This window comes from Lytechinus variegatus, chromosome 10, assembly GCF_018143015.1.
Source record: "Lytechinus variegatus isolate NC3 chromosome 10, Lvar_3.0, whole genome shotgun sequence".
NCBI lineage: Eukaryota > Metazoa > Echinodermata > Echinoidea > Temnopleuroida > Toxopneustidae > Lytechinus > Lytechinus variegatus.
The window spans coordinates 6,285,523-6,305,414 of NC_054749.1; the positions used below are offsets into that span (position 1 = coordinate 6,285,523).

General features: G+C 35.5%; 1 protein-coding gene across 2 annotated transcripts in view; it reads left to right on the top strand.

Annotated features, from left to right (window-relative positions):
* Window positions 1-8,759, top strand: part of LOC121422785 — a 41,043-nt gene extending 32,284 nt beyond the window's left edge. The window contains exons 20-25 of one of the 2 annotated variants that reach the window (XM_041617973.1): window positions 531-710; window positions 2,566-2,695; window positions 4,476-4,558; window positions 5,468-5,593; window positions 6,012-6,190; window positions 8,369-8,759. In XM_041617973.1, the coding sequence (XP_041473907.1) occupies window positions 531-710; window positions 2,566-2,695; window positions 4,476-4,558; window positions 5,468-5,593; window positions 6,012-6,190; window positions 8,369-8,558 (888 nt within the window). In that variant the 3' untranslated portion in view covers window positions 8,559-8,759. The remainder of the gene's footprint in view (window positions 1-530; window positions 711-2,565; window positions 2,696-4,475; window positions 4,559-5,467; window positions 5,594-6,011; window positions 6,191-8,368) is intronic. The other variant, XM_041617974.1, reaches the window with a different exon arrangement.
* Window positions 8,760-19,892: the final 11,133 nt, after the last annotated feature.

The following is a 19,892-nucleotide window of genomic DNA, read 5'->3' on the forward strand; positions in this document are numbered from 1 at the left end:
TATTGCTTGGAATACTAGTCAGACAACTGCTGTGCTACAAGTCCGGTGGTAGGAGTAAAAGCCTAATCAGATTTTTGTTTCATTTACAATCAACATTTTAATTATTTTGTGTGTTTGAGGAAAAAGAAAACCTGCATGTTTTTTTTAGAAATGAATATATCAATCATTAGTTTTAATACAAATTTAACAGTCCAACTTATAGTAAGAATGAATCTTTTCTTTAAATTGAGACCAAATACTTTAAGTTATCAAAAATGAAATTGACTCGTGACCCATCAAAGCCGTTGCTTTGCTTTATATGGCATATTATCTGTTGATTGGGGTGTTGTGACCTCAGCAGGATTTTTACATGGAATTAGAAATATGCCTGTTGAAAGCTGCTTTCTCTTTCTAACCCTGCATATCAATCGTATTGGAAACTCTAATATTGTTATCATACCCCCTCCACTCGAAGTTTGATATGTAGACATCAGCGTACGGTCTGTCGGTCCATTGCAAATCTTGCCATCATTACTTTTTCATCATTGCAGACTGATCCCCATAATCGAGCTTTGGTGGACCAACTGAAGAAGATTTGCGCTGCGGAGAATCAAGGGGATCTGGGATTTGACTGTGCCGTGTGTCTTGGATGTATGTGTGTCCCTGACAAGCAAGCCAAGATCAAACTAATGGGAAGCCTTGATAGCAAGGACATCAATGTGACTGCTAGGGTAAGATTTCCTCATTATTCCTAGGTGTAGCATATTATGTTGAGCATTGTGACCATGTGGATTACTGCCATCCCATGACAAAAGGAAGTAACTCTGACTTTCTTCAGAATTGACTTTTTTTCTTGATAAAGGATATTTTTTGTACATGCTCTATATAAAACTAAAGAAATTGGTGTCACACTGCTCCTAATTTCCGAAATGTAGACGTTTTAAAATTCTACATTTAGATGAAAAGAACAATGGTATATTTCCTCATTTACTAAAAAAAACATTTCCATGGAGTTGCTTCCTTTTGTCATGGGAAGGCAGATTAGTCGTCTGACTTTGAAACGGAGGGTTGTGGGTTCAAATGCCAGCCATGGTGTAATTTCCTTCAGCAAGAAATTGATCCACATTTTGCTGCTCTCAACCTAGGTAAGGTTAATGGGTACTTGGCAGGAATTTATTTCCGCCCTGTTTAAGGCTGCGGGGCTAAATCCAGGGTTATAATACCAAAGTCCTTTTGAAGTGCATAGGGACGTCATATCACAATATGATATGGGCTATACAAGAACTGCGTTATATTATTATTGCTAGTGTATCATTGTCTTATTCTTTTGGGGAAGTGTCTTGGTTCTGACTCTTGCCTCTTAATCAGAGTGTTGGAGGTTCAAAATGTACTTTTTTTCCAAGAAATTCATCGACATTGGCTGCACTAAACCTAGGTTAAGTGAATGGGTACCTGGAAGGATTTTCCATAAATGCTTTAATGCCTACATGGTGGCTCAGCTACAGCTGGAATGATAATGAAACTTTTTATTATACAGTGTAGTAGTGCTTGTGCATATAGTAGCTGCTCTATGTAAATGGGCCTATCGAGGCTTTTACAGTTCTTTCTTTCTTCTTTCGCTATCTATTGAACTGTTACATTTCTTCTTTTTTTCCTGCAATTTTATTCATTTTCTTTTTTTTTTCCTGCAATTTTATTCATTTTCAATGAACACATTACTTACAGTAATCATTGGAGGAGGAGTAATATTCGCTTCCCCTTTTTTCTTTAGGAGTCATAATATCTAGTATCTTTGAGAATTTATTATGTATTGATTGAAGTATGCTATTTTTGTGGTCTCACTTCATTTATTTGTTAATTTTCTGCTTTTTCAAGCAAATGACATTAACAAATTTGTTGACCAACCCTTTGAAAAATTTTGAACTCACTTTCAAGGCATTCTGGTATTCCTTGAATATTTGTTTCTACATCAGGTGAATGCATCAGAGCCTGTAGTAATTCAGATGGTCTTTCATAGGATTCATTCAGCATGTCTATGTATCTGCTTTTATACATTCTTTTTTATCACTTAAGCTCACCAGGTGGGTGTTTCATAAAGCTGTTTGTAAAGTAACACACAGCTGGAGCGTGTTCTGAGGTCTTAAATCAATTATAAAGGGATATCATTTAGCCTAAGAAAGGTTCACCAGTGGTGCGTAAAGTCATTTGTATCTTACAAACAGCTTTATGAAACACCCACCTGGGCCCTGTAACACAAAGGTTAGCTATTAATTCCTAAATGAAATGACCTATCGAGGTCATTGTTGCATGCGCATTTTGCTCAATAGATTCACAAGGAACCAATCAGAATTGTTCTTTCAAATTGAAGATTAATCACTAACCTTTTGGTTATGGAGCCCTGATCTAAGAAAGCATGAATGCGTGTAAGCAAGCAACCAGAGGACCGACAGCTTGTGGTCCTCTCCGAAAGACCTAGTAATGAAGATTAATGCCTTAATTACTTAGAGCATTGGAGTCGGATCATCTCACATCCAAGGCACACTCATCAACCAAATATGTCTGTTTCTTCATATATATTTTTTGTAGTCCCTTGAGATCTTGGTGCGTCAGATGCATGCGTCCGAGCCTGCTGTAGTTCAGATGGTCTTACATCAACTACAGCATTCCTCTGCATGGAAGTACAGAGCAGCAGCTGCCAAGCTTCTAGTTCATATTGGTATGTAAGACAATAAAAAATAACTCACTTAACGTTGATCAGGGGAGCGTTTCATGAAAGGAATTGTCAGATGTTTTATCCGACAAGTCCCATTTTATCCGACAGTCATCATCTTAACAGTGCTTGTCAGCCAATCAAAATCCAGTAGAGTTGTCAAGATCTGACAATTTGTTGGACAAAGATGTTGATGAAATGCTCCCCCAAATTGTTAGGTGTGACTTCTTAAAGTCATGCTTAAAAGCCAACACAGGTATCTAATGCAACTTCATTCATGACTTTGCATTAGTGATCATCTTTCTAAAGCAGTTAAAGCAATGTACAAATAGCGAATAGGCATGAGTGCGATGGTGCGAGATTTCGATAACGCCTCGTTGAATAGAGCGTTTCTTTCTTTCATCGAATGCAAAATCTCGCACCATTGCGCGAATAAGAATATTCACTATTTGTGTTTTACAACGCCTCAGAATTTAGCGAAAAAATGAAAAAACCAAGAGTTTTTCCCTGCATTAATTATGAAAAGAGAGCAAAAAAAAATTGAAAATGAAAAGCAAATCCCACAAGGGCACATGACCTTGGGCAGCATTGCGCATTTAGCCAGTAGGCTTATACGTGTATTGCACCTTCATTTTATTGAGCACAATGAATTAATTGTGACGTCACCTCCTAAATCCGTGCAATGGTACATTTTGGATGGTGCATGTACGTCATGTGCGCAACGGTACAAATGTTTGACACTCAGCCTCTCATTTGCTCACGTACAACAAGCTAAGTAGGCGTTTTACAATATTTACCACACAAAATGGGAATATAAGTGTGAGTTTTTCGTTCAAACTTAAAGTTTTGTGAACCCCCCTTCCCCCAGTTCTCCAGTTAGATGTACCCCATACAGTATTTATCTCCCTTCCCCCTATCTCTAACAATTGCATAGAAAGTTCCTTTCAGGCATCCAGTGCTCTACAAATTTCCTCTTCTTTTCTTACTCGTATAGTTTACATCTTATATTGCATATATTTCAAATGTTGTAAATCTGATTTAATATTTGATATTTACAAGGCAGTGATTATGGCTCATCCTAGGAGTTTGAAGCAAAGAAAATATTAATTTGGAACTAATTACATATAGGGTCATATTGTCCCCCATGAATATAAAGTTACTTGTAAAATATTATCGTACAGTGTATTCAAAGAGAACTCATCATAAATTTCTGATTTATATTTGAGACTTGACTCAATAAGAGTATGATTCAATAGAATACAGTTTTCGTTTTAATTTTCATATTCTGACCTTGATGAAGTTGGATAGGAAGACCTACAGGTTATGGTTATTGAGTTAACCTTTTCCAAATCCAGGCAACCTCTCCAACTCCCAACCTTGGGGGTGTTTCACAAAGATTTAAGTATGACTTTCACACTACGCGCAACTAGACATTTAAGTGCGAGACTTAGGGGGTGTTGCAAGAAAATATTTGCAATCAATTGCAAATATTCTGTTGCAATTTTACAATTGATTGATCACTTAACTATAGCAAATCAGACTACACTCCTATTTTCACGGAGCAGATTAGCAATGAATTGCATGGCATATGCTTGATTTTGGGAACGAAAATAGACTTGCAGTTGATCGAAAGATTCTTGCAACGCAGGTCTTCATTTGTAATCATGAAACCTGTATTGCTGTAATTAAATTTCTTCTCACAGACTTGCTTGTATATGTACCTGTATATTCTCTCTATTCTGAAATTCTGAATGAAATAATGATTTTTTGTTTTTTCATTGTTTAGGATCTAAATGCATTACTAATGAAGATGATGAGAAGATGATATTCAGGGTAGCTGACAAACGTCTCTATGATGATCCGAGCAGGGTAAGTTGGTTACCAACATTTCCAATTTTGACTAGTTGTAACCAAAACTCCTGGGATGTATCTCAAAAATGTTTGTGCTATGTCAGATTTATGTAATTTAAAATCTGATCAATTCGATTTGATTTAATTCAGGTTTATTGCAAAAAATTTATTGTATCATCCCCATCCAAAAAAATAAATAATGATAATAAATAGAGAAAAATCAAACTAGCATAATGCTGAAAACTTCATCAAAATCGATGTAAATTAAGAAAGGTATGGCATTTTGAAGTTTTGCTTATTTTTCACGAAAAAAATAAATATGCAAAACTCAGTGACATGCAAATGAGTCAGTCAATGATGTTCATCACTCACCATTTCTTTTGGGTTTTTTTATTGTTTGAACTTTGAAGTACACAATATTTTAATTCTTACAGATTTGATAATAAGTGCCAGCTTGACTGAACTATAAAATGTTAAAACAATGGTAATACCACATGTTCAAGGAGGAATACAACTTTGTTTCATGGGACAACAGGGAGAAAACTGGAATATTTCATAAAATAAAATTCAAAAGAAATAGTGAGTGAGTGATGTCATCAGTCCCCGCATTTGCATACTGACTATATGAATATAACTGTTTTTTTTTAATTAAGAAAAACTTAGAAATGTCGTAGCTTTCTTATTTTACATCCGATTTAGATGAAATTTTTAGTGTTATGCTTGTTGGATTTTTCTCTTTTCATTCAAATAGACTTTTTGTTGGGGTGGACTTGACCTTTAAGTCTGCAACATTGGAACACTGAATAGGCTTTAACATTGCAGTGAATGGATATTTTCCAGGGCTCTTTCTCAAAACATTTCCAGGGTTCTTTGGAGCAATATCACCCTGAGCCACTGTATTTTTTTCCCTGATTGCCCCTTTTGCAGGAGGTCCGAAGTGAGATCGCCAACATGATGACATCTTTGGGACTGAAAGAGACGCTGTGTGAATTGGTTGAGAAGAGACTCTTTGATGAAGATGATGATGAAAGAGCACATGGTGTGCTGGCCGTGGTATGTACCTTCCTGTTACCATGACAATGAGAATGTTAGGGAATCTCAGGGCTGAAAGTGACCCTTTGTGAAGTTAAAAAGATGAAGAGATTTAGAAGGAGAATGACGTGGCATGAAAATTATTTTTTTAACCTTACTTTGGTGTAAGGAATGATTTAACGTTAAGAAATTGCAAACATTGTACAAAAAAATTGATAAGAGTATAATGATATTACAAAGCTTTGAAGGAACACAATGTTATTTTATGCATTTACTAGTTTATACAGTTGGAAAGTAGTTCATTAAAAGGCAATTGCCTGTACGCCTGGAAAAGGCATTGTTAGATATTTGCGATGATCACCAGGCAATCTCCATGGAATCAGCCTGTTGGCAGTAAAGAAGATAGCGCAAATTGATTATATCTTGTTTGTATTTGCAGGGCGTTATTGGAATGAAGTCGGAGCGTATACAACGCCAGCTCCTGGAGATGCTTGAGCTTGATTCGTGCGAGTACGTCAGGATCCAGGTGATTCGGACCCTTGCTGATCTTGGTCTTACAAACATCAAAGTGATGCGAGCTCTCAAGAGCGTTGAGAGGAATGAGGGCGCCCTATCAAGGTAAGGATACTTGGGCCTGTTTTCTGAACTCCAGTTTGATTTAAACTATGGATAGCCATATGTTAAACAGGGCCCTGTCTTACAAAGAGACACGATTGATCCAATCAATCGTGACTCTATGGAAATCCATCAGTGTCATAATTGTTTGTACAGGAAATTTGCACAATGTCCTCTGTAAACAAAGAGAATCACAGTGAATTTTCAAGAAAACAAAGAATGCATGAATATACATCATAGTTAGAAAATATTTTGAACAAACATGCATAGTAGATGTTGATGTCCGTCCGTAGTTGTGATTGATCGGATAAATCGCAACTCTTTGTTAGACGGGGCCCTGATCTGACCCAATTCATCACCTTATTTTACACCCAAGTCATTTGTAACCATGTTGGAATATTTTAATAAAAGAGTTTTCTTTATCATGAAAGCATGAGGAAACCACACTGTAACATGAGAAACATAATAATAGGCATTTATATAGCGCCATCTATCTAGAAATATTTTATTCCGAGGCGCCTTCTTGTTATTATTACCCCGGCTTTAGCTCGATGTAACATACAATGTAAACAAATTTTTGATATTTTTCGGCTGTCTATACTTTCACGGTCTGAGTTAAACTGTACTTCAGAATGTGAGTCAGAAAGTTAATACGCATTGAGCAAGAGCCAGGGAGCGTTTCAAAGGAAGAATGGGGGTTTGAAATGTCTTGGGCCCTTTATCATAATTATTTGCCATCACTTGCTATCAGCAAGCAGCCTTTCTGAGTCGTTGATAGTGGGTATGTTCAACAATATACTCATGCAACATTTAATTTCATGGTTTAAAATATATATCTGTATTCTAACACTTGATATTTTATTGATAGTATTGATAGATGGAATGTTTGGAATATTGATTTACTATTTAAATAGATAAAAGGAAAGGGACATTTTTATGCAGATCTTTACGCAAATAATTTTCCAATTGAAAAGGATTCAGAATTTATGAATTAATGGTATGTACAGTACAGTAAGGCTTCAGAATCTGCGAAGTTTTTCTCCAACAACTTGACTCCCAGTGAGACGAAAAGCATACACTTTTAACTATGAAATGACCTAATTATTAATATTTTAATGTATCAAGTGGAGAAAATGATGAAGCAAGCGCTCTGTAAATGCAAGGAAAAGGCGCTGTACCAGATAATCAATGAATATGCTGGTAAAGCATCTTGTAACTGCAAAGAAAAAGTGCTTTACCAAATACTCAGTGCATTCGATTGGAAAATGTTGTTTTCTTTGAAGTAGTTTGAAGAAAGAGGACAAGTATTTTATACCTATTTACTTGGATCATTTTTCAATTCAAAAGTATTTGTATTATGGAATGATTAAGTTTTGAAGAGTTCTGACAAAAGAATTTACCCAAGTCTTCAATGTGAGATACAAACTTAGTTATTTTGTGAGATATTTGCATATTCATTTATTGATCTATTAATTTCCAACTTATGATTTTATGTCATCACTGTAACTAAATGAATGGTAAATGTACACAATAGAAAGTGTCTATATTAAAGGGCAATTCCATGATATCATCATCTGAATAATAGTATACCTACATTCGTATATGGTATTTTGTGAACTGCTCTATCCTTGATAATTTGAGAGCATTATAATGTTTCATATGAATTATCAATTCCATTCAATTCTGGGTTTACTGTGAGAAAATTGATGCATGGCAAAAAGTCTGAAGACTTATGTAATCATATTTACAAAGTAAGAAATGTATATGTAAATTTTGTGATTTTATTTTTAGATACAATAAAATGATAAATAAAATAATCTACATATTACAAAGCAATAATACAAGAATAATAATTTTGGAAAGTCTAAAAAAGATTGCAATCGATTAATGAAAAATTTGATTGTAGCATTGTAAAATTCATCCAGGATAACCCCAGAAATTTAATTGAAGACCAAAGAGACAAATATTTGAGTGTTTGAATATTGAAACAGAATTAATTTGAAGAGACGATAATTGCTGATGATAATTCAGAAAAAGTTTCATAAGGTCATATTTGCATTTCAACATCTAAACACAAATCATTTCGGATGGGCTTACATATAGCTGGTTGGACATTTGCATTTTGTAGAATTGCACATAAAGCAGTTTAAAACATAATGAAATTAATATTTTACCCAATAGAGAATCGACCAAAGCACTGAAGATCTTAAATGCCATCAAGCAGCGTCAATCGGCCAGAAGCCCTCGAAGAACACCGTCAAGATCACCATCTATACCAGCTAGCTCGGTGACTGCAGCAAGCAGGAAGAGGTCTCCCTCCATGAAGAAGGCGATGAGAAGTCATGCTAAAGCTCTCAATCAAACTATCTGAATTTAATAGTCATGTAGAGCAGGGCCCACGGAAATTGGGGGGGGGAGCTGAGGGGACCCCCGCACTTTTTGTCAAAACTGTACAAAAACATAAAAATGACAATCTGATTATTATTTTTTGCATGTTTACCCCCCTCCCCCCCACTTTAAAAACCGTTTTGCAGCCCCTGTAGAGTGGTTAAAGCCCTTTTTACACCTTCACGGAAGCAACACGGATCATCCTGGATTGTCAATCCGGGGTCATCCGTGTACAGTCCGGGACTACCGTGTACACTACGGCTACTCATCCGGCGCCATCCTTGATGCACCGGCAAGTCCGGGAGAAAAATTGAACATGTTCACTTTTTCATCCCGGAGTACAAGGACTGATAATCATCCGTGTTCATCCTTGTAGCCTCCTTGTACATCCGTGTAGCTACCGAATGCATCCGGGAGGCTCCTTGTAAGAACTGGGTGATCCTTGTTGATACCGGCTTTATCCGGGGTCAAATGTTTGTATTGTTTGCGTACATGAACAATAGTCCGTATTCATAACCAAGCACGAGCATGCTCCAGATGCTGCAAAAAGGACGAAACTTCATTCTAGCAAGATGCCGGCGACAAGAAGTGGTAAGGTCCATGTAAAGACCCAGTAACATCCGTGATTATCCGGGTATTCCGTGTTGGCTCCGGGAGCGTATCAAACAGGATCCCTATTGCTACCTTGCCTATCCTTGTAGACTCCGTACATATCCGTGTTAATAACCAGTTAACTCCATACTCACTCCGGGAATGCTAGGAAAATACAAATTTGGCACCCCGGTTCATCACGGACTGAGATCCGTGATGATCCGTGTTGCATCCATGAAGGTGTAAAAGGGGCTTTACTGCGGTAGGGACAGTGATTTTCTGTTTAAAAAAGAAATGGCCTTTTTTCTTTTCTAAGAAGCTGTAATTCCATTTCAAAATTGATTTAAAATGGGAATTCCTTGAAATGGGAAATCTGCTGTAAAAAATGTACACAGCAAATACACGGAATACATTTTGCAGAGAAAACTTCATGAACCTTTCCCCAAAAAGTAAAAAAGGAAGATGGATTTTCCATTTGGACTTACCAATGAATAGAAAGTCACTGTCTGTGTTTATTGGTGTTTTTATTTAGTCTGACTGCTAAAAAAGTGCGCATGTTACAGTGCCATATTTTTAGGTGTGGGAAATGAACAAATTATTGTTTGCCTTTATTATTTTTTCATGATATTTTTGGAGAATATCACTCGAAGAATTGCTTCTCAAATACTTTCACATGCAAGTTGTGATGATGATGGTTGTTATCGGGCCGACAATTTGTGTGAAGTCCCATTCATTCATTTCCGTGTGCAGTGTACTATCCACCTTGCCAAGGATTTGAATACCAGGTTTGGATATGAGTGTTTCTTTACAAGAAATCCACAAGTGGTTTTCGCTGTGGAAAAAAGACATTAATGTGCCTGGTAGAACTTGAAAAGGAATTTCTTTGAATGTTGGTGAGCTAATTGTGTATTCATGCGAAATTTGACACAAGAAAAGGGGCAATGTCTCATACACATCGGCGATTTTCACACCTGATGTAATTGAATCACTATTTGAGTTCAATGTAATAAGGTTGAATGGAATGGATTAGGGGTATGGAGTTGCATTGATGATAATTAGTGTGATATCAGATTATAGTCATTATAATCATGATTTCAATTTTTGTGTATGACTAAATGATCAAACAAATAATAACAAAATTGACAGTATTATATCTGTATGGTTCCTAATCTAAAGTAGATTTTCTTTGAACAAAATATCCAGATTTATGAAGTTTATCAAGATGTTGATTCGTGTAACACAAAGCGTATTGCTTCATTGTAGGATTGAAATTTTGCACTTCATTGCATTGGTCATTATGTACAATGCAAGCATATCAAAATCAATTGTACAATTGGTTGGCCATGCAGCTGTGCTCTTGGGCTATAAACGAGTCCTGTTAGTGATGGATTGATGCTTAATTTTCATGATTGGTTGTTCATAGTTGTCAATGGAATCAATCATAAAGATATTCTTCTACGATGATTGCTATTAAAGCTTTGTGTTGGGGGCCCCTGGGGGGTGTTTCACAAAGATTTAAGTATGACTTCAGTTGCACTTAAATGCCGACGCGTACATGATATGCAGTGCGCGATCTTATTGATAGATGCGCATTAGTGCTCGTCCTCATGACACGATCTGACCTATGCGGGCAAGCCTTTTATACCGTACGCAACTCAGTATTTAAGTGCGGCTCTAAGTCATACTTTAATCTTTGTGAAACACGATCAAGTATAGCATTTATCTGACATACTTGTATTAGCCACCAGCCAATCAAATGCTAGGATTTCAAGGCAGCATTTCATCAACAAATTTTGTCTGCAGGTTGTGAGATCTGACAACTTTTCTTGATTGAGGCTAAGAGTGGTTTGAGACAAGCGCAGAATGCATCATATAAATGCTGAATTGTAATGATGCTAAAATTATCCTCCGTTCACATGGCTGAGGAGGCTTTGGAAATTCTGCGCCTATCCGCGGTCTTACGTTCCACACTGATAAGAGGAGGTGTGGCTTCTTTTGCGTACCCCATTAATCACTCTTGCATATCCAACACATTACTCGAATGATCATTTGTTATGACACAAAATGTGAGCTCCCATGTCATCTGTCAGATAAAATGTACATTTTCAGATAAAATATCAGACAAGTCCATTCATGAAACGCTTCCCAGGGCATGTAAGTCTTATGAAATTGGGTCTTGGATCAAACTAGCTTTTAAACATAATGAATACGATCATCTTGATATTGTTATTGTTTTTTTTCAGCAGCTTGCTTTTAAAAAAAAGTATTTTACATAATTTCTGTTTTGCTGAATTAGAGTGCCTTTTTGATTGCTGACATCAAAGTATTCAGAACAACATACATTTTTGGTTAGTTTTTATTTAGTTTACATTATGAGGCTGCATTATTTTTCACCTTTAAGAGATTGGTCTTTCTATTTTTTTCTTTTTTGCTCTTCCGTATTTTCACAAATCATGCCAAAAATGAAATAATGTAATAAGTGGCATAGTGATTATTACTTTATTTTTCTCAGATAAAATATATTTTGGAGAGTTCAGTTGAACAATTTTACAGTATTATTGGCTTATATTTGTATGGATATCATGTAAAATTAATGCTTACCGTATTAGAACTCCTGTACTGAAAAAATTCTCATAATTATGAGCACGCATTAAAGTCACTCAACACCAAAATTCTGAATAGCGCCATCTGGATTTGTAATTTCATGTTAATGTCAAGTTCTACTTTTTGTACCACTAATGCACCAATCTGTGTCCTTCACCCGATAATTTTGCATCTTTAAACATTCTTTCAATTTGAAAAAGTTAAAAATGCATTTTATAGTCTTTAAAGAGAGACCCTTTGTCTTTGGTTTCAACTAAGTTGAACCAAACCAGACTAATTAAATACAAGACAACTAATTTGGCTGTACTGTGGCTAGATATGGAATACAATGATGTGGGTAAAACTGAAAAATATTCAAAAAAATTAATACAAAGTATAGAATTGTAACTAAATGATAAGTTTTGGAGTAGGATAATTAGTTCATTCTTGATCACGCTTGTACTGATTATTCAACTTAAATAGAGAAAAATGTCCATAAAAGATTGATATATCATATAGAATTGTAAATGAATGATAACTTTTTGAAGTATGATAATTAGTTCATACTTGATAATGCTTGTACTGATTATCCAGCTTTGTTTAGTTTTCCTTCCAAATAATTGGTTATTGAGTATACTATGCCAGGTATTATGCATGTCCGTTAATACCTACCATTAAAGACATCTCAATTGAAGTATGGAATTCAATTATCCCCAGCGGAAACCAACACTATTACCATATGGTGTGTGTGTCCGCCCACTCAAGCATGCTCTGGTAGAATGAGAAATGAGATAGGTAAAGAAGAGTGTGAGAGAGAGAGAGAGAGAAAGAGTGGGAGGGAAAAAGAGGGAGGGGGAGAGGATGAGGAATAGAAGACACAGGGAGAGGGAAAGACTGGTATAAAAAGAAAGAAAAATGACAGAAATAGAAAGGGGAGGAAAGAGAGAGAGAGATGATATAGAATAAATGGGTGTGTAACATTGATGTTGATTGGTCAATTCATTTAGCGATTGATCGCTATTCTTTGTGTTCCGGAGCCCAGGTGTGTTCAATAGTGTCTGGTACATGATTACTCATTAGGTTTTAGTTGAGCTAGAAAGAAAGAGATAAAGAGGAGGTGGCAATCAGAGAGAGAGAGGTGATACCAGCTTCTTCACTGTGTATGATTGATAGATTGGATGATTTATTTACTGATACTGCTCTGAGCCAATATCCTCATTCCATTTGATATCATTTTAATTAATATGCCAGTCAAATCTGCATTTAAATGCCACCCACTTATTGTACGGTATCTGCTTAGTAGAATTGTAATGGAGTGAGGCCTTCAGTGAATTAATATATTCCAAGTGATTCTGGAATATTTTAAGAAATACGCAAAATAAATATGACTTTTTTTCCAAGCATTAATATGTAGTCCAACATGCTTATCTGGATTGGCGATATTGAGTGTGCAAGCTCTTCAGCTTATATTTTGTGAGTTTGTGCTTACTTCATCATTTTAGATCTAGATCTATGATATACATGTAGTGAAAATCAACCTTGATTTTTAAGACTTTCTCATGAAATCCTTTGTTTGCCTGTGACTGCTGAGTTAATTATCCCAAACTCATGGTGATATCACCTATCGTATGGAAAAAAAGCATTTAATTTTCTTTTTTTTTATCAATGAATGTGATTCTTTATCATGCTTACCTAGAACTATATTGATTTTCTATCCATCCTTGTGAAATGCACAGCCTAGGTATTCAATTCTCATTATCAAAATGATTTCAAAATATTTTTCTTCTGGTTTAGGTTAGTGTGGTTGAAAATCAATAAATCTTTGTTTAAAATCAAAGATTTTTATATTTAAATGCTACTTTCTTTGGAAAAGATATTATTATTTCTTCAATTTGATCTTTATTACATCCAGATTATGAGATGGAATTACATGTACTATTACCTGAAAATTATAATTATTTGGCAGGTACAGCCCCAGGTGTATAAATATTAATTTACTCACTTTGAGATGGCTTTCTCTGAAGAATATTCATACTATATCCATATTTTATTAATTCAAAAAGAGATCATGTATGAAAATTGATTGATAATTTCCCAAGTGTTATTGAAGTCAATGGAAGGGGGCTCCATAAATCATGGCAACTGGTTTTAGTTCTTAAGATACCAGGAAAATTTGCAACTCTGGGATCTCTAAAACATATGGTGCCAATGGATTGATGACTAAAGATTATCAGGAATTGAATAATATATATATTCATAATGGAACTTGTTTGGTAGTCATTGGTTTCATGTTATTAGACGGTGGCAAATTATCATTTTAATTATTATGTCTATAAAGATGACAAAATTGTTTGAGATGGCTTTTGTTCGGGATTGTGTTGGTGTGACAGAAATCATCCATGGGAATACACTGTATAAATTGACCTTTCTTTTTATATAGACAAGCATGATGCCGCAGTCACATTTCTCCTCCAACCGCCGTGCAGTGAGTTGAAAACAGCCATTTTAATATTCTTTGTACCAGCTACATAACATGTAGATGGCTTGAACAAAAATGAATGAAATGGCTATTTTCGACTCTTTGTACGGCCGCTGTAGTGGAAATGTGACTGCAGCGTAAACCACAGTTAATCGTGTGATAGGTAGGATGGTAAGAAGGTGGGTAGATAGATAGATAGATATATAGAGAGGAAGAGAGAGAGAGATTTCCCTGAATTATAATTAAAGTGATTGGTTAACATTGGTTTGACTTTTAAAAAATCTGAGCTAGAAGGTCACACTTGTCACCCATTTGTGTCTGTGATATGTTACAAAAATGAAGCCCAGAAAAAATTGCATTTGATAATAATTATTTAGTGCTTCAAAAACTGAATTATAAAGTGACCGGAAACACCATCTTAATTTCATCCCATACACTTATGTGTACTATTTAGGCGTCCATAAGATGCCTTTTTACAAAATCAGGGTTTGCCTTGTAGTTTTAGCTTTTTTATTCTCAATAATGGTTGTTTTCAGGGTTTATTCTAATACATACACTTGTACACATGCTTCATCTTGGTTTGAGATTTTTTAAATCGGCTGCTCACAAAGTTAAACAATACCTTTAAAAAGAATATATATTCAATAAGATTAGATGAATGAAGTAAGTAATTACATATCAATTAAATGACTTATTGTGAAAGAAATAGTTAGATAAATCAACCAATTAGTAGTACCATGAGGAACAGGTGGATATGTTTCTTTAAACTTGAACAAAATTGTCAGTCGTTTTCCATCAATTTGAGGTCGATATAGAATAACTCTTTATGATAAGCAACAGCCATTCTGAAAGATTTAACCACTAAATTGCTGGTATTCATATCAGATGATTGATGACAGCTATAGAATTGTCATCAAAATATTCTGATATATTATATGATCATAAGGGTGTGTAATGAAATGGAGTGAGGCGTGGACCTAGAGCTGTATGCATGAGTGCTTGAATAGAAATGATAGATTCCTGTCATTATTGAGTTTGTCATTATTGATTTAAAATGATTAGTATTGAGTTGTCATTGATTTAAAACGTGGGCATGCACTTAGGCTGTATTTTTGGGCCAGAATGATCTGATGAAAATTGGGTTAATCAACAGCATGCATTGTACTGTAATGGGGTTAATAATGTTTGTTTGGGGTTAAGAGTAAACTAAACGATAATTGGATTTTAGTTGTTCGATATGATGTGGCCTCTGTATTAAAACCATGGGGTTATATTCAGACATTATACACAAAGTAAGGTCTTTCAGACCTGAATTGGACCAAGAAAGAGTCATTTTGGTGAAGAAATGGAGAGTACAAAATGAACTGAAATGTCCATGATTTGGAAGTTATCTTTGCTGCAAAAAAAATTGAAAAGAATGGAGATGAACAAGAGTATTCCCTTGATTTGTTTAAATTTGAATTATTTTTCTTTAAGCAAGATTCTGTCTTGGCCGCTCAGTCAGATTTACTTATTAATGTAACCCATTGGAATTAGATAACAGTGTTATCTAGGATAATGATGGGGATGCAATTGTAGTTGTAAACATCTTTTTTTACGTTTCCCCAGGGAAAGGAGAATGTCCGTCCCTTTAACCTAAGAGTGAGCATAATTTTTAAACGAAAAAGTTAACATGGCTTCCCTTTGGCTAGCAAAGCTTGAATGAATACAATGAGATGGGATTATTAGCATTATCAATAGTACATGTATTTTCGTCATGTTTTCTTGCTTTTATATTGCATTATATTTAGAGATTGATGATTGATTTGTTATTGATTTACTCAATTATAAACCTATTTTGCTTTAATTCAGCAGTTGCTTTGTTTGTATGTTTTACTTGCAAGTTTTGAGCTTAAAGAAAGTACTAATACTAGGTGTATTATTTATCATGTGTGACAATTGTATGTGCTATTTCACTTAAAATTCAACTGTGTTTGAATGATGATTTTTCTGCAATGTAAAGTTTTTTTTAATCCTGTAAATAAACATGGTTTCCAGTTACAGCCAGTCATCAGAGTTTAGTGAATTAGTAAGCATGTTAGACATCTTGATATTTGTTAATAATGATTATAGAGCTGTACTGATGATTCTATCATTTTTGTGCTTGATACCCGTTTGTCTTTCAAAAATATATTTTGTATATTGATTGTGTTGCATTTTCCACTTGATTTTATACATAAGAGGTTTTCTTTATCACGTTTGTATATATTGTGCCATCATTGTGATGCGACATTCTGATACTGTATGCATTAAAATTGAATTTGCCATCTGGTGAAAATGTTGCTGGTATTGTTCAGATATTTTTGTTCATGCCTTGTGTTTTAAAATATAATACGCAATGTACTTTGATTTCATGCAGTAAGTATTAACGTTCACCAGGATAGAGGGAGTGAGGAAAGAGAGACAGACTGAGAGAGAGAGAGGGAGAGATCGGGGGAGAGAGAGAAAACACAGAGGGGGAGAGACTGGTAAGAGGAAAAGAATCAAATATCAAGGGGAGGAGAGGTAGGAAGAATATGGAAAGACAGAGGGGGGAGGGAGAAGGGGGGGGGGGAATAGACTCAGAGAGGGGGAGAATGGGATAAAAGAAAGAAATGAAAGACAATATAGAAGAGAGAGAAAGGTACAGCGAATGGAGAGGGAGAGAGAGATAGGAGAGAATGAGAGAGAATGGAAGAGCTTAAGGGAAGATGGTATAAATAGGGCCGGGAAAAAGGATGAGCAGGACAGAAAGGGGTTTACTGATTAAAACTATTAAAGAGTTAAATCTGCTATGCAACCATAATCTACAACTCTCGAAAGGCTAAAAGATTGGGTAGTCCATATTGACATTACTTAGTAGGCCTATATATTTCTATGAGGTAGTGCTAAGACTGAACTTTGAAGTTGAAGTACATTTTAACTTTATGTTAACAGACAAGATGTAAAAGTAATGTGAGCTCAAAGTGTGAGCTTAAAATTTTGGATATTATTTTCATTGATTCTAAACATTTTACTTAATGTAATCATGATCAAGAATGCCCATCTACCGTGTGTCTCAAAAAAAACGTAACACTTTTGAAATGGTTGCCAAATTGAGCATATATTATTTCATGAAAAAATGTCAATATGTATGGAAAGCTAAAGGACCAACCTTTCATATGAAATGAAAAAAATGAAAAAAAATCATGCTTCGATGAACAGGGTTCACTTTTCAGTTAGAGGTATGAAAATGGGCCTGCACAGGATTTTTCCTTCCAATTTTGGACAGGTATAGCATACAAAATGATCGATGGATTAAGAGTTAAAAGGATGTTTTGAATACCAGTCCTTTCTCTCTGTCATTTATCAATCCCCAAACACCACCCATGCCACACACACACCAACTTCCACTCCCATCTTAATGTATCATTGATCTGGTAGATGTGAACAGGATGAAGGAAGAATTGGAAAATGTTTAATTGAAATATTCAAAATCATAATCGACATGCAACCCACTCTCCTCCCCCACAACCTTTTCCCATCCCATCACCTACCCCTTGCCTTTTCTTTATCTGTTTTCGTGCGGTTTGTGTGCGTGTGATAATTGGTTTGAGCAATTGCTTGATGGAATTAATGTTTCAGTGATTTATCGATTGATTTCATTGATCAAAATGAGTGACTGGTTAATAATTTGATTATTAATGGAAAAAAATGATCCACCAAACTTTCAGAAGAAAAGTGATAAAAAAGGAAGGAGTAGGTGAGAGGATAGGAAGAAGGTTGTATGTGTGTGTGTGTGGGAGGGGGAGGACAGTGGGTTGCGTAATGTTAATTATGATTTGGAATATTTCAATTTAGCCAATTCCCATTCATCCTTAATCCCGTTCACATCTACCAGATCAATGATACAATAAGATGGGAGTGTGTGTGCGTGTGTGTGTGGGGGGATGGGCGGTGGTGTTTCGGGATTGATAAATAACAGAGAAAAAGGAATGGTATTCAAGGTATTCAAAATATCCTGTTGATCCATCGATCATGAATATCTCATATCGACCTTATTTTGTAAGCTACAAGTAACTTACCTGTCCAAAATTGGAAGGAAAAATCCTGCGCAGGCACATTTTCATACCTCTAACTTAAGTGAACACTGTTCATCGAAGCATGATTTTTTTTCCCAATTTTTCATATCATATGAAAGGTTGGTCCTTCAGCTTTCTATACATATCGACATTTCTTCATAAAATTACATATGCTCAATTTGGCAACCATTTCAAAAGTGTTACGTTTTTTTTTGAGACACACGGTATAACACAACAATGCAAGTTCTATATATAGCGCGAGCCGACATATTTTTATGATATAGGGTTACCAAACGGAGTGTTTAAAGATATTTCACCTTGACGAAGAGTTAATTGTAAAAATAGCAGAAAAATACTGGTGGAGGTTTTGAGGAATATCTATGAAAACAAGCTTATACTAAAAATGAAATTCGATCATTCCATATTACTGTCGGGGCAGCTGCTTGCATGTGACGTCACAAATAAGAAAATAATAAAGTTCTATTAACTTTTTTAATCTTTGTTTGGTTTCTTCAAACCTTCACCAAAATTTTGGATTATCATTTCTGTTTGTATTGTACAGCAAACCTTTTGTCAAAGTGAACCTCCCTTTAATAGGATAGCCATAACATCAAAATGCGAATTATCTCCCTCGTTCCCATCCCCCTCCCCACTTTAATTCCTTTCTTTTTCTTTCTCTTCTGGCCCCCGCTCCCCCTTCCCTTACCTCTTTCTCTCTTTTTTTTCTTCTCTATTTTCCCCCCCTGTTATTCGTCACTTAATTCCTTCTCTTTCTTTCTCTTTTTACATCATATCTTTTCTCTCTCCCTTCTCTTTCTCTTCCCCCCTAATTCCTTGCTTTTCACTGAACAATTATCATTTGGGCCAGCCGACAGGGGCTGTGATCTTGGGGCAGGGGTACAGTACTCCCGGACCGTTGAAGTAGGCCTACTGAGTGCCACTTAAAAAGGACCCCTTTCGAACAACATGTTCAGTGCCCCTTTCTTCCTATTAGAAGGACCCGTTTTTACGGGTTAACAATCTATAGTGTCCCTCTGCCTTAATTATATTAACTCCACATTCACGTATCAGATAAGTTTTCCTTCTTGAATCCTTGTTCTTTTTATGTCCGATCATTGCCTGTAATCATGCGACTTTCGCCAATCCCCTTTTATATGTTTTTTTTTATTATTATACTTCATTAATGTAACATGAAACTAAACTGAACTAAAAAAAAAAACCCACACAAACCACCACTATCAACAAACTACTATGAGTTAATATGAAATTCACTAGCTGTGACAATGTGGTTCTTTAATTTGGTGAAAGCTTTAATTAATAAGGCCTACTTTAAAACATGGAGAGACAAATAGCTTTCTATTCTTCCGAATCAGTTTCCTGGTCAGTTTCATAATAATGTTGTTTTCCGCCGGGTTATTTCATATAGTCATGTGCTCTTGTAAAAGATAGACCTACATTTTTCTTTCATTTTTTAAATCTATCTTTAAAAAATTGGCAACAATAGACTGGATCCAGAAATAAGGAAATTAGCTTGTCTAGCTTAAACATCACGAGGCATTCTGGAAATAGCCAGAGCAACATGGAA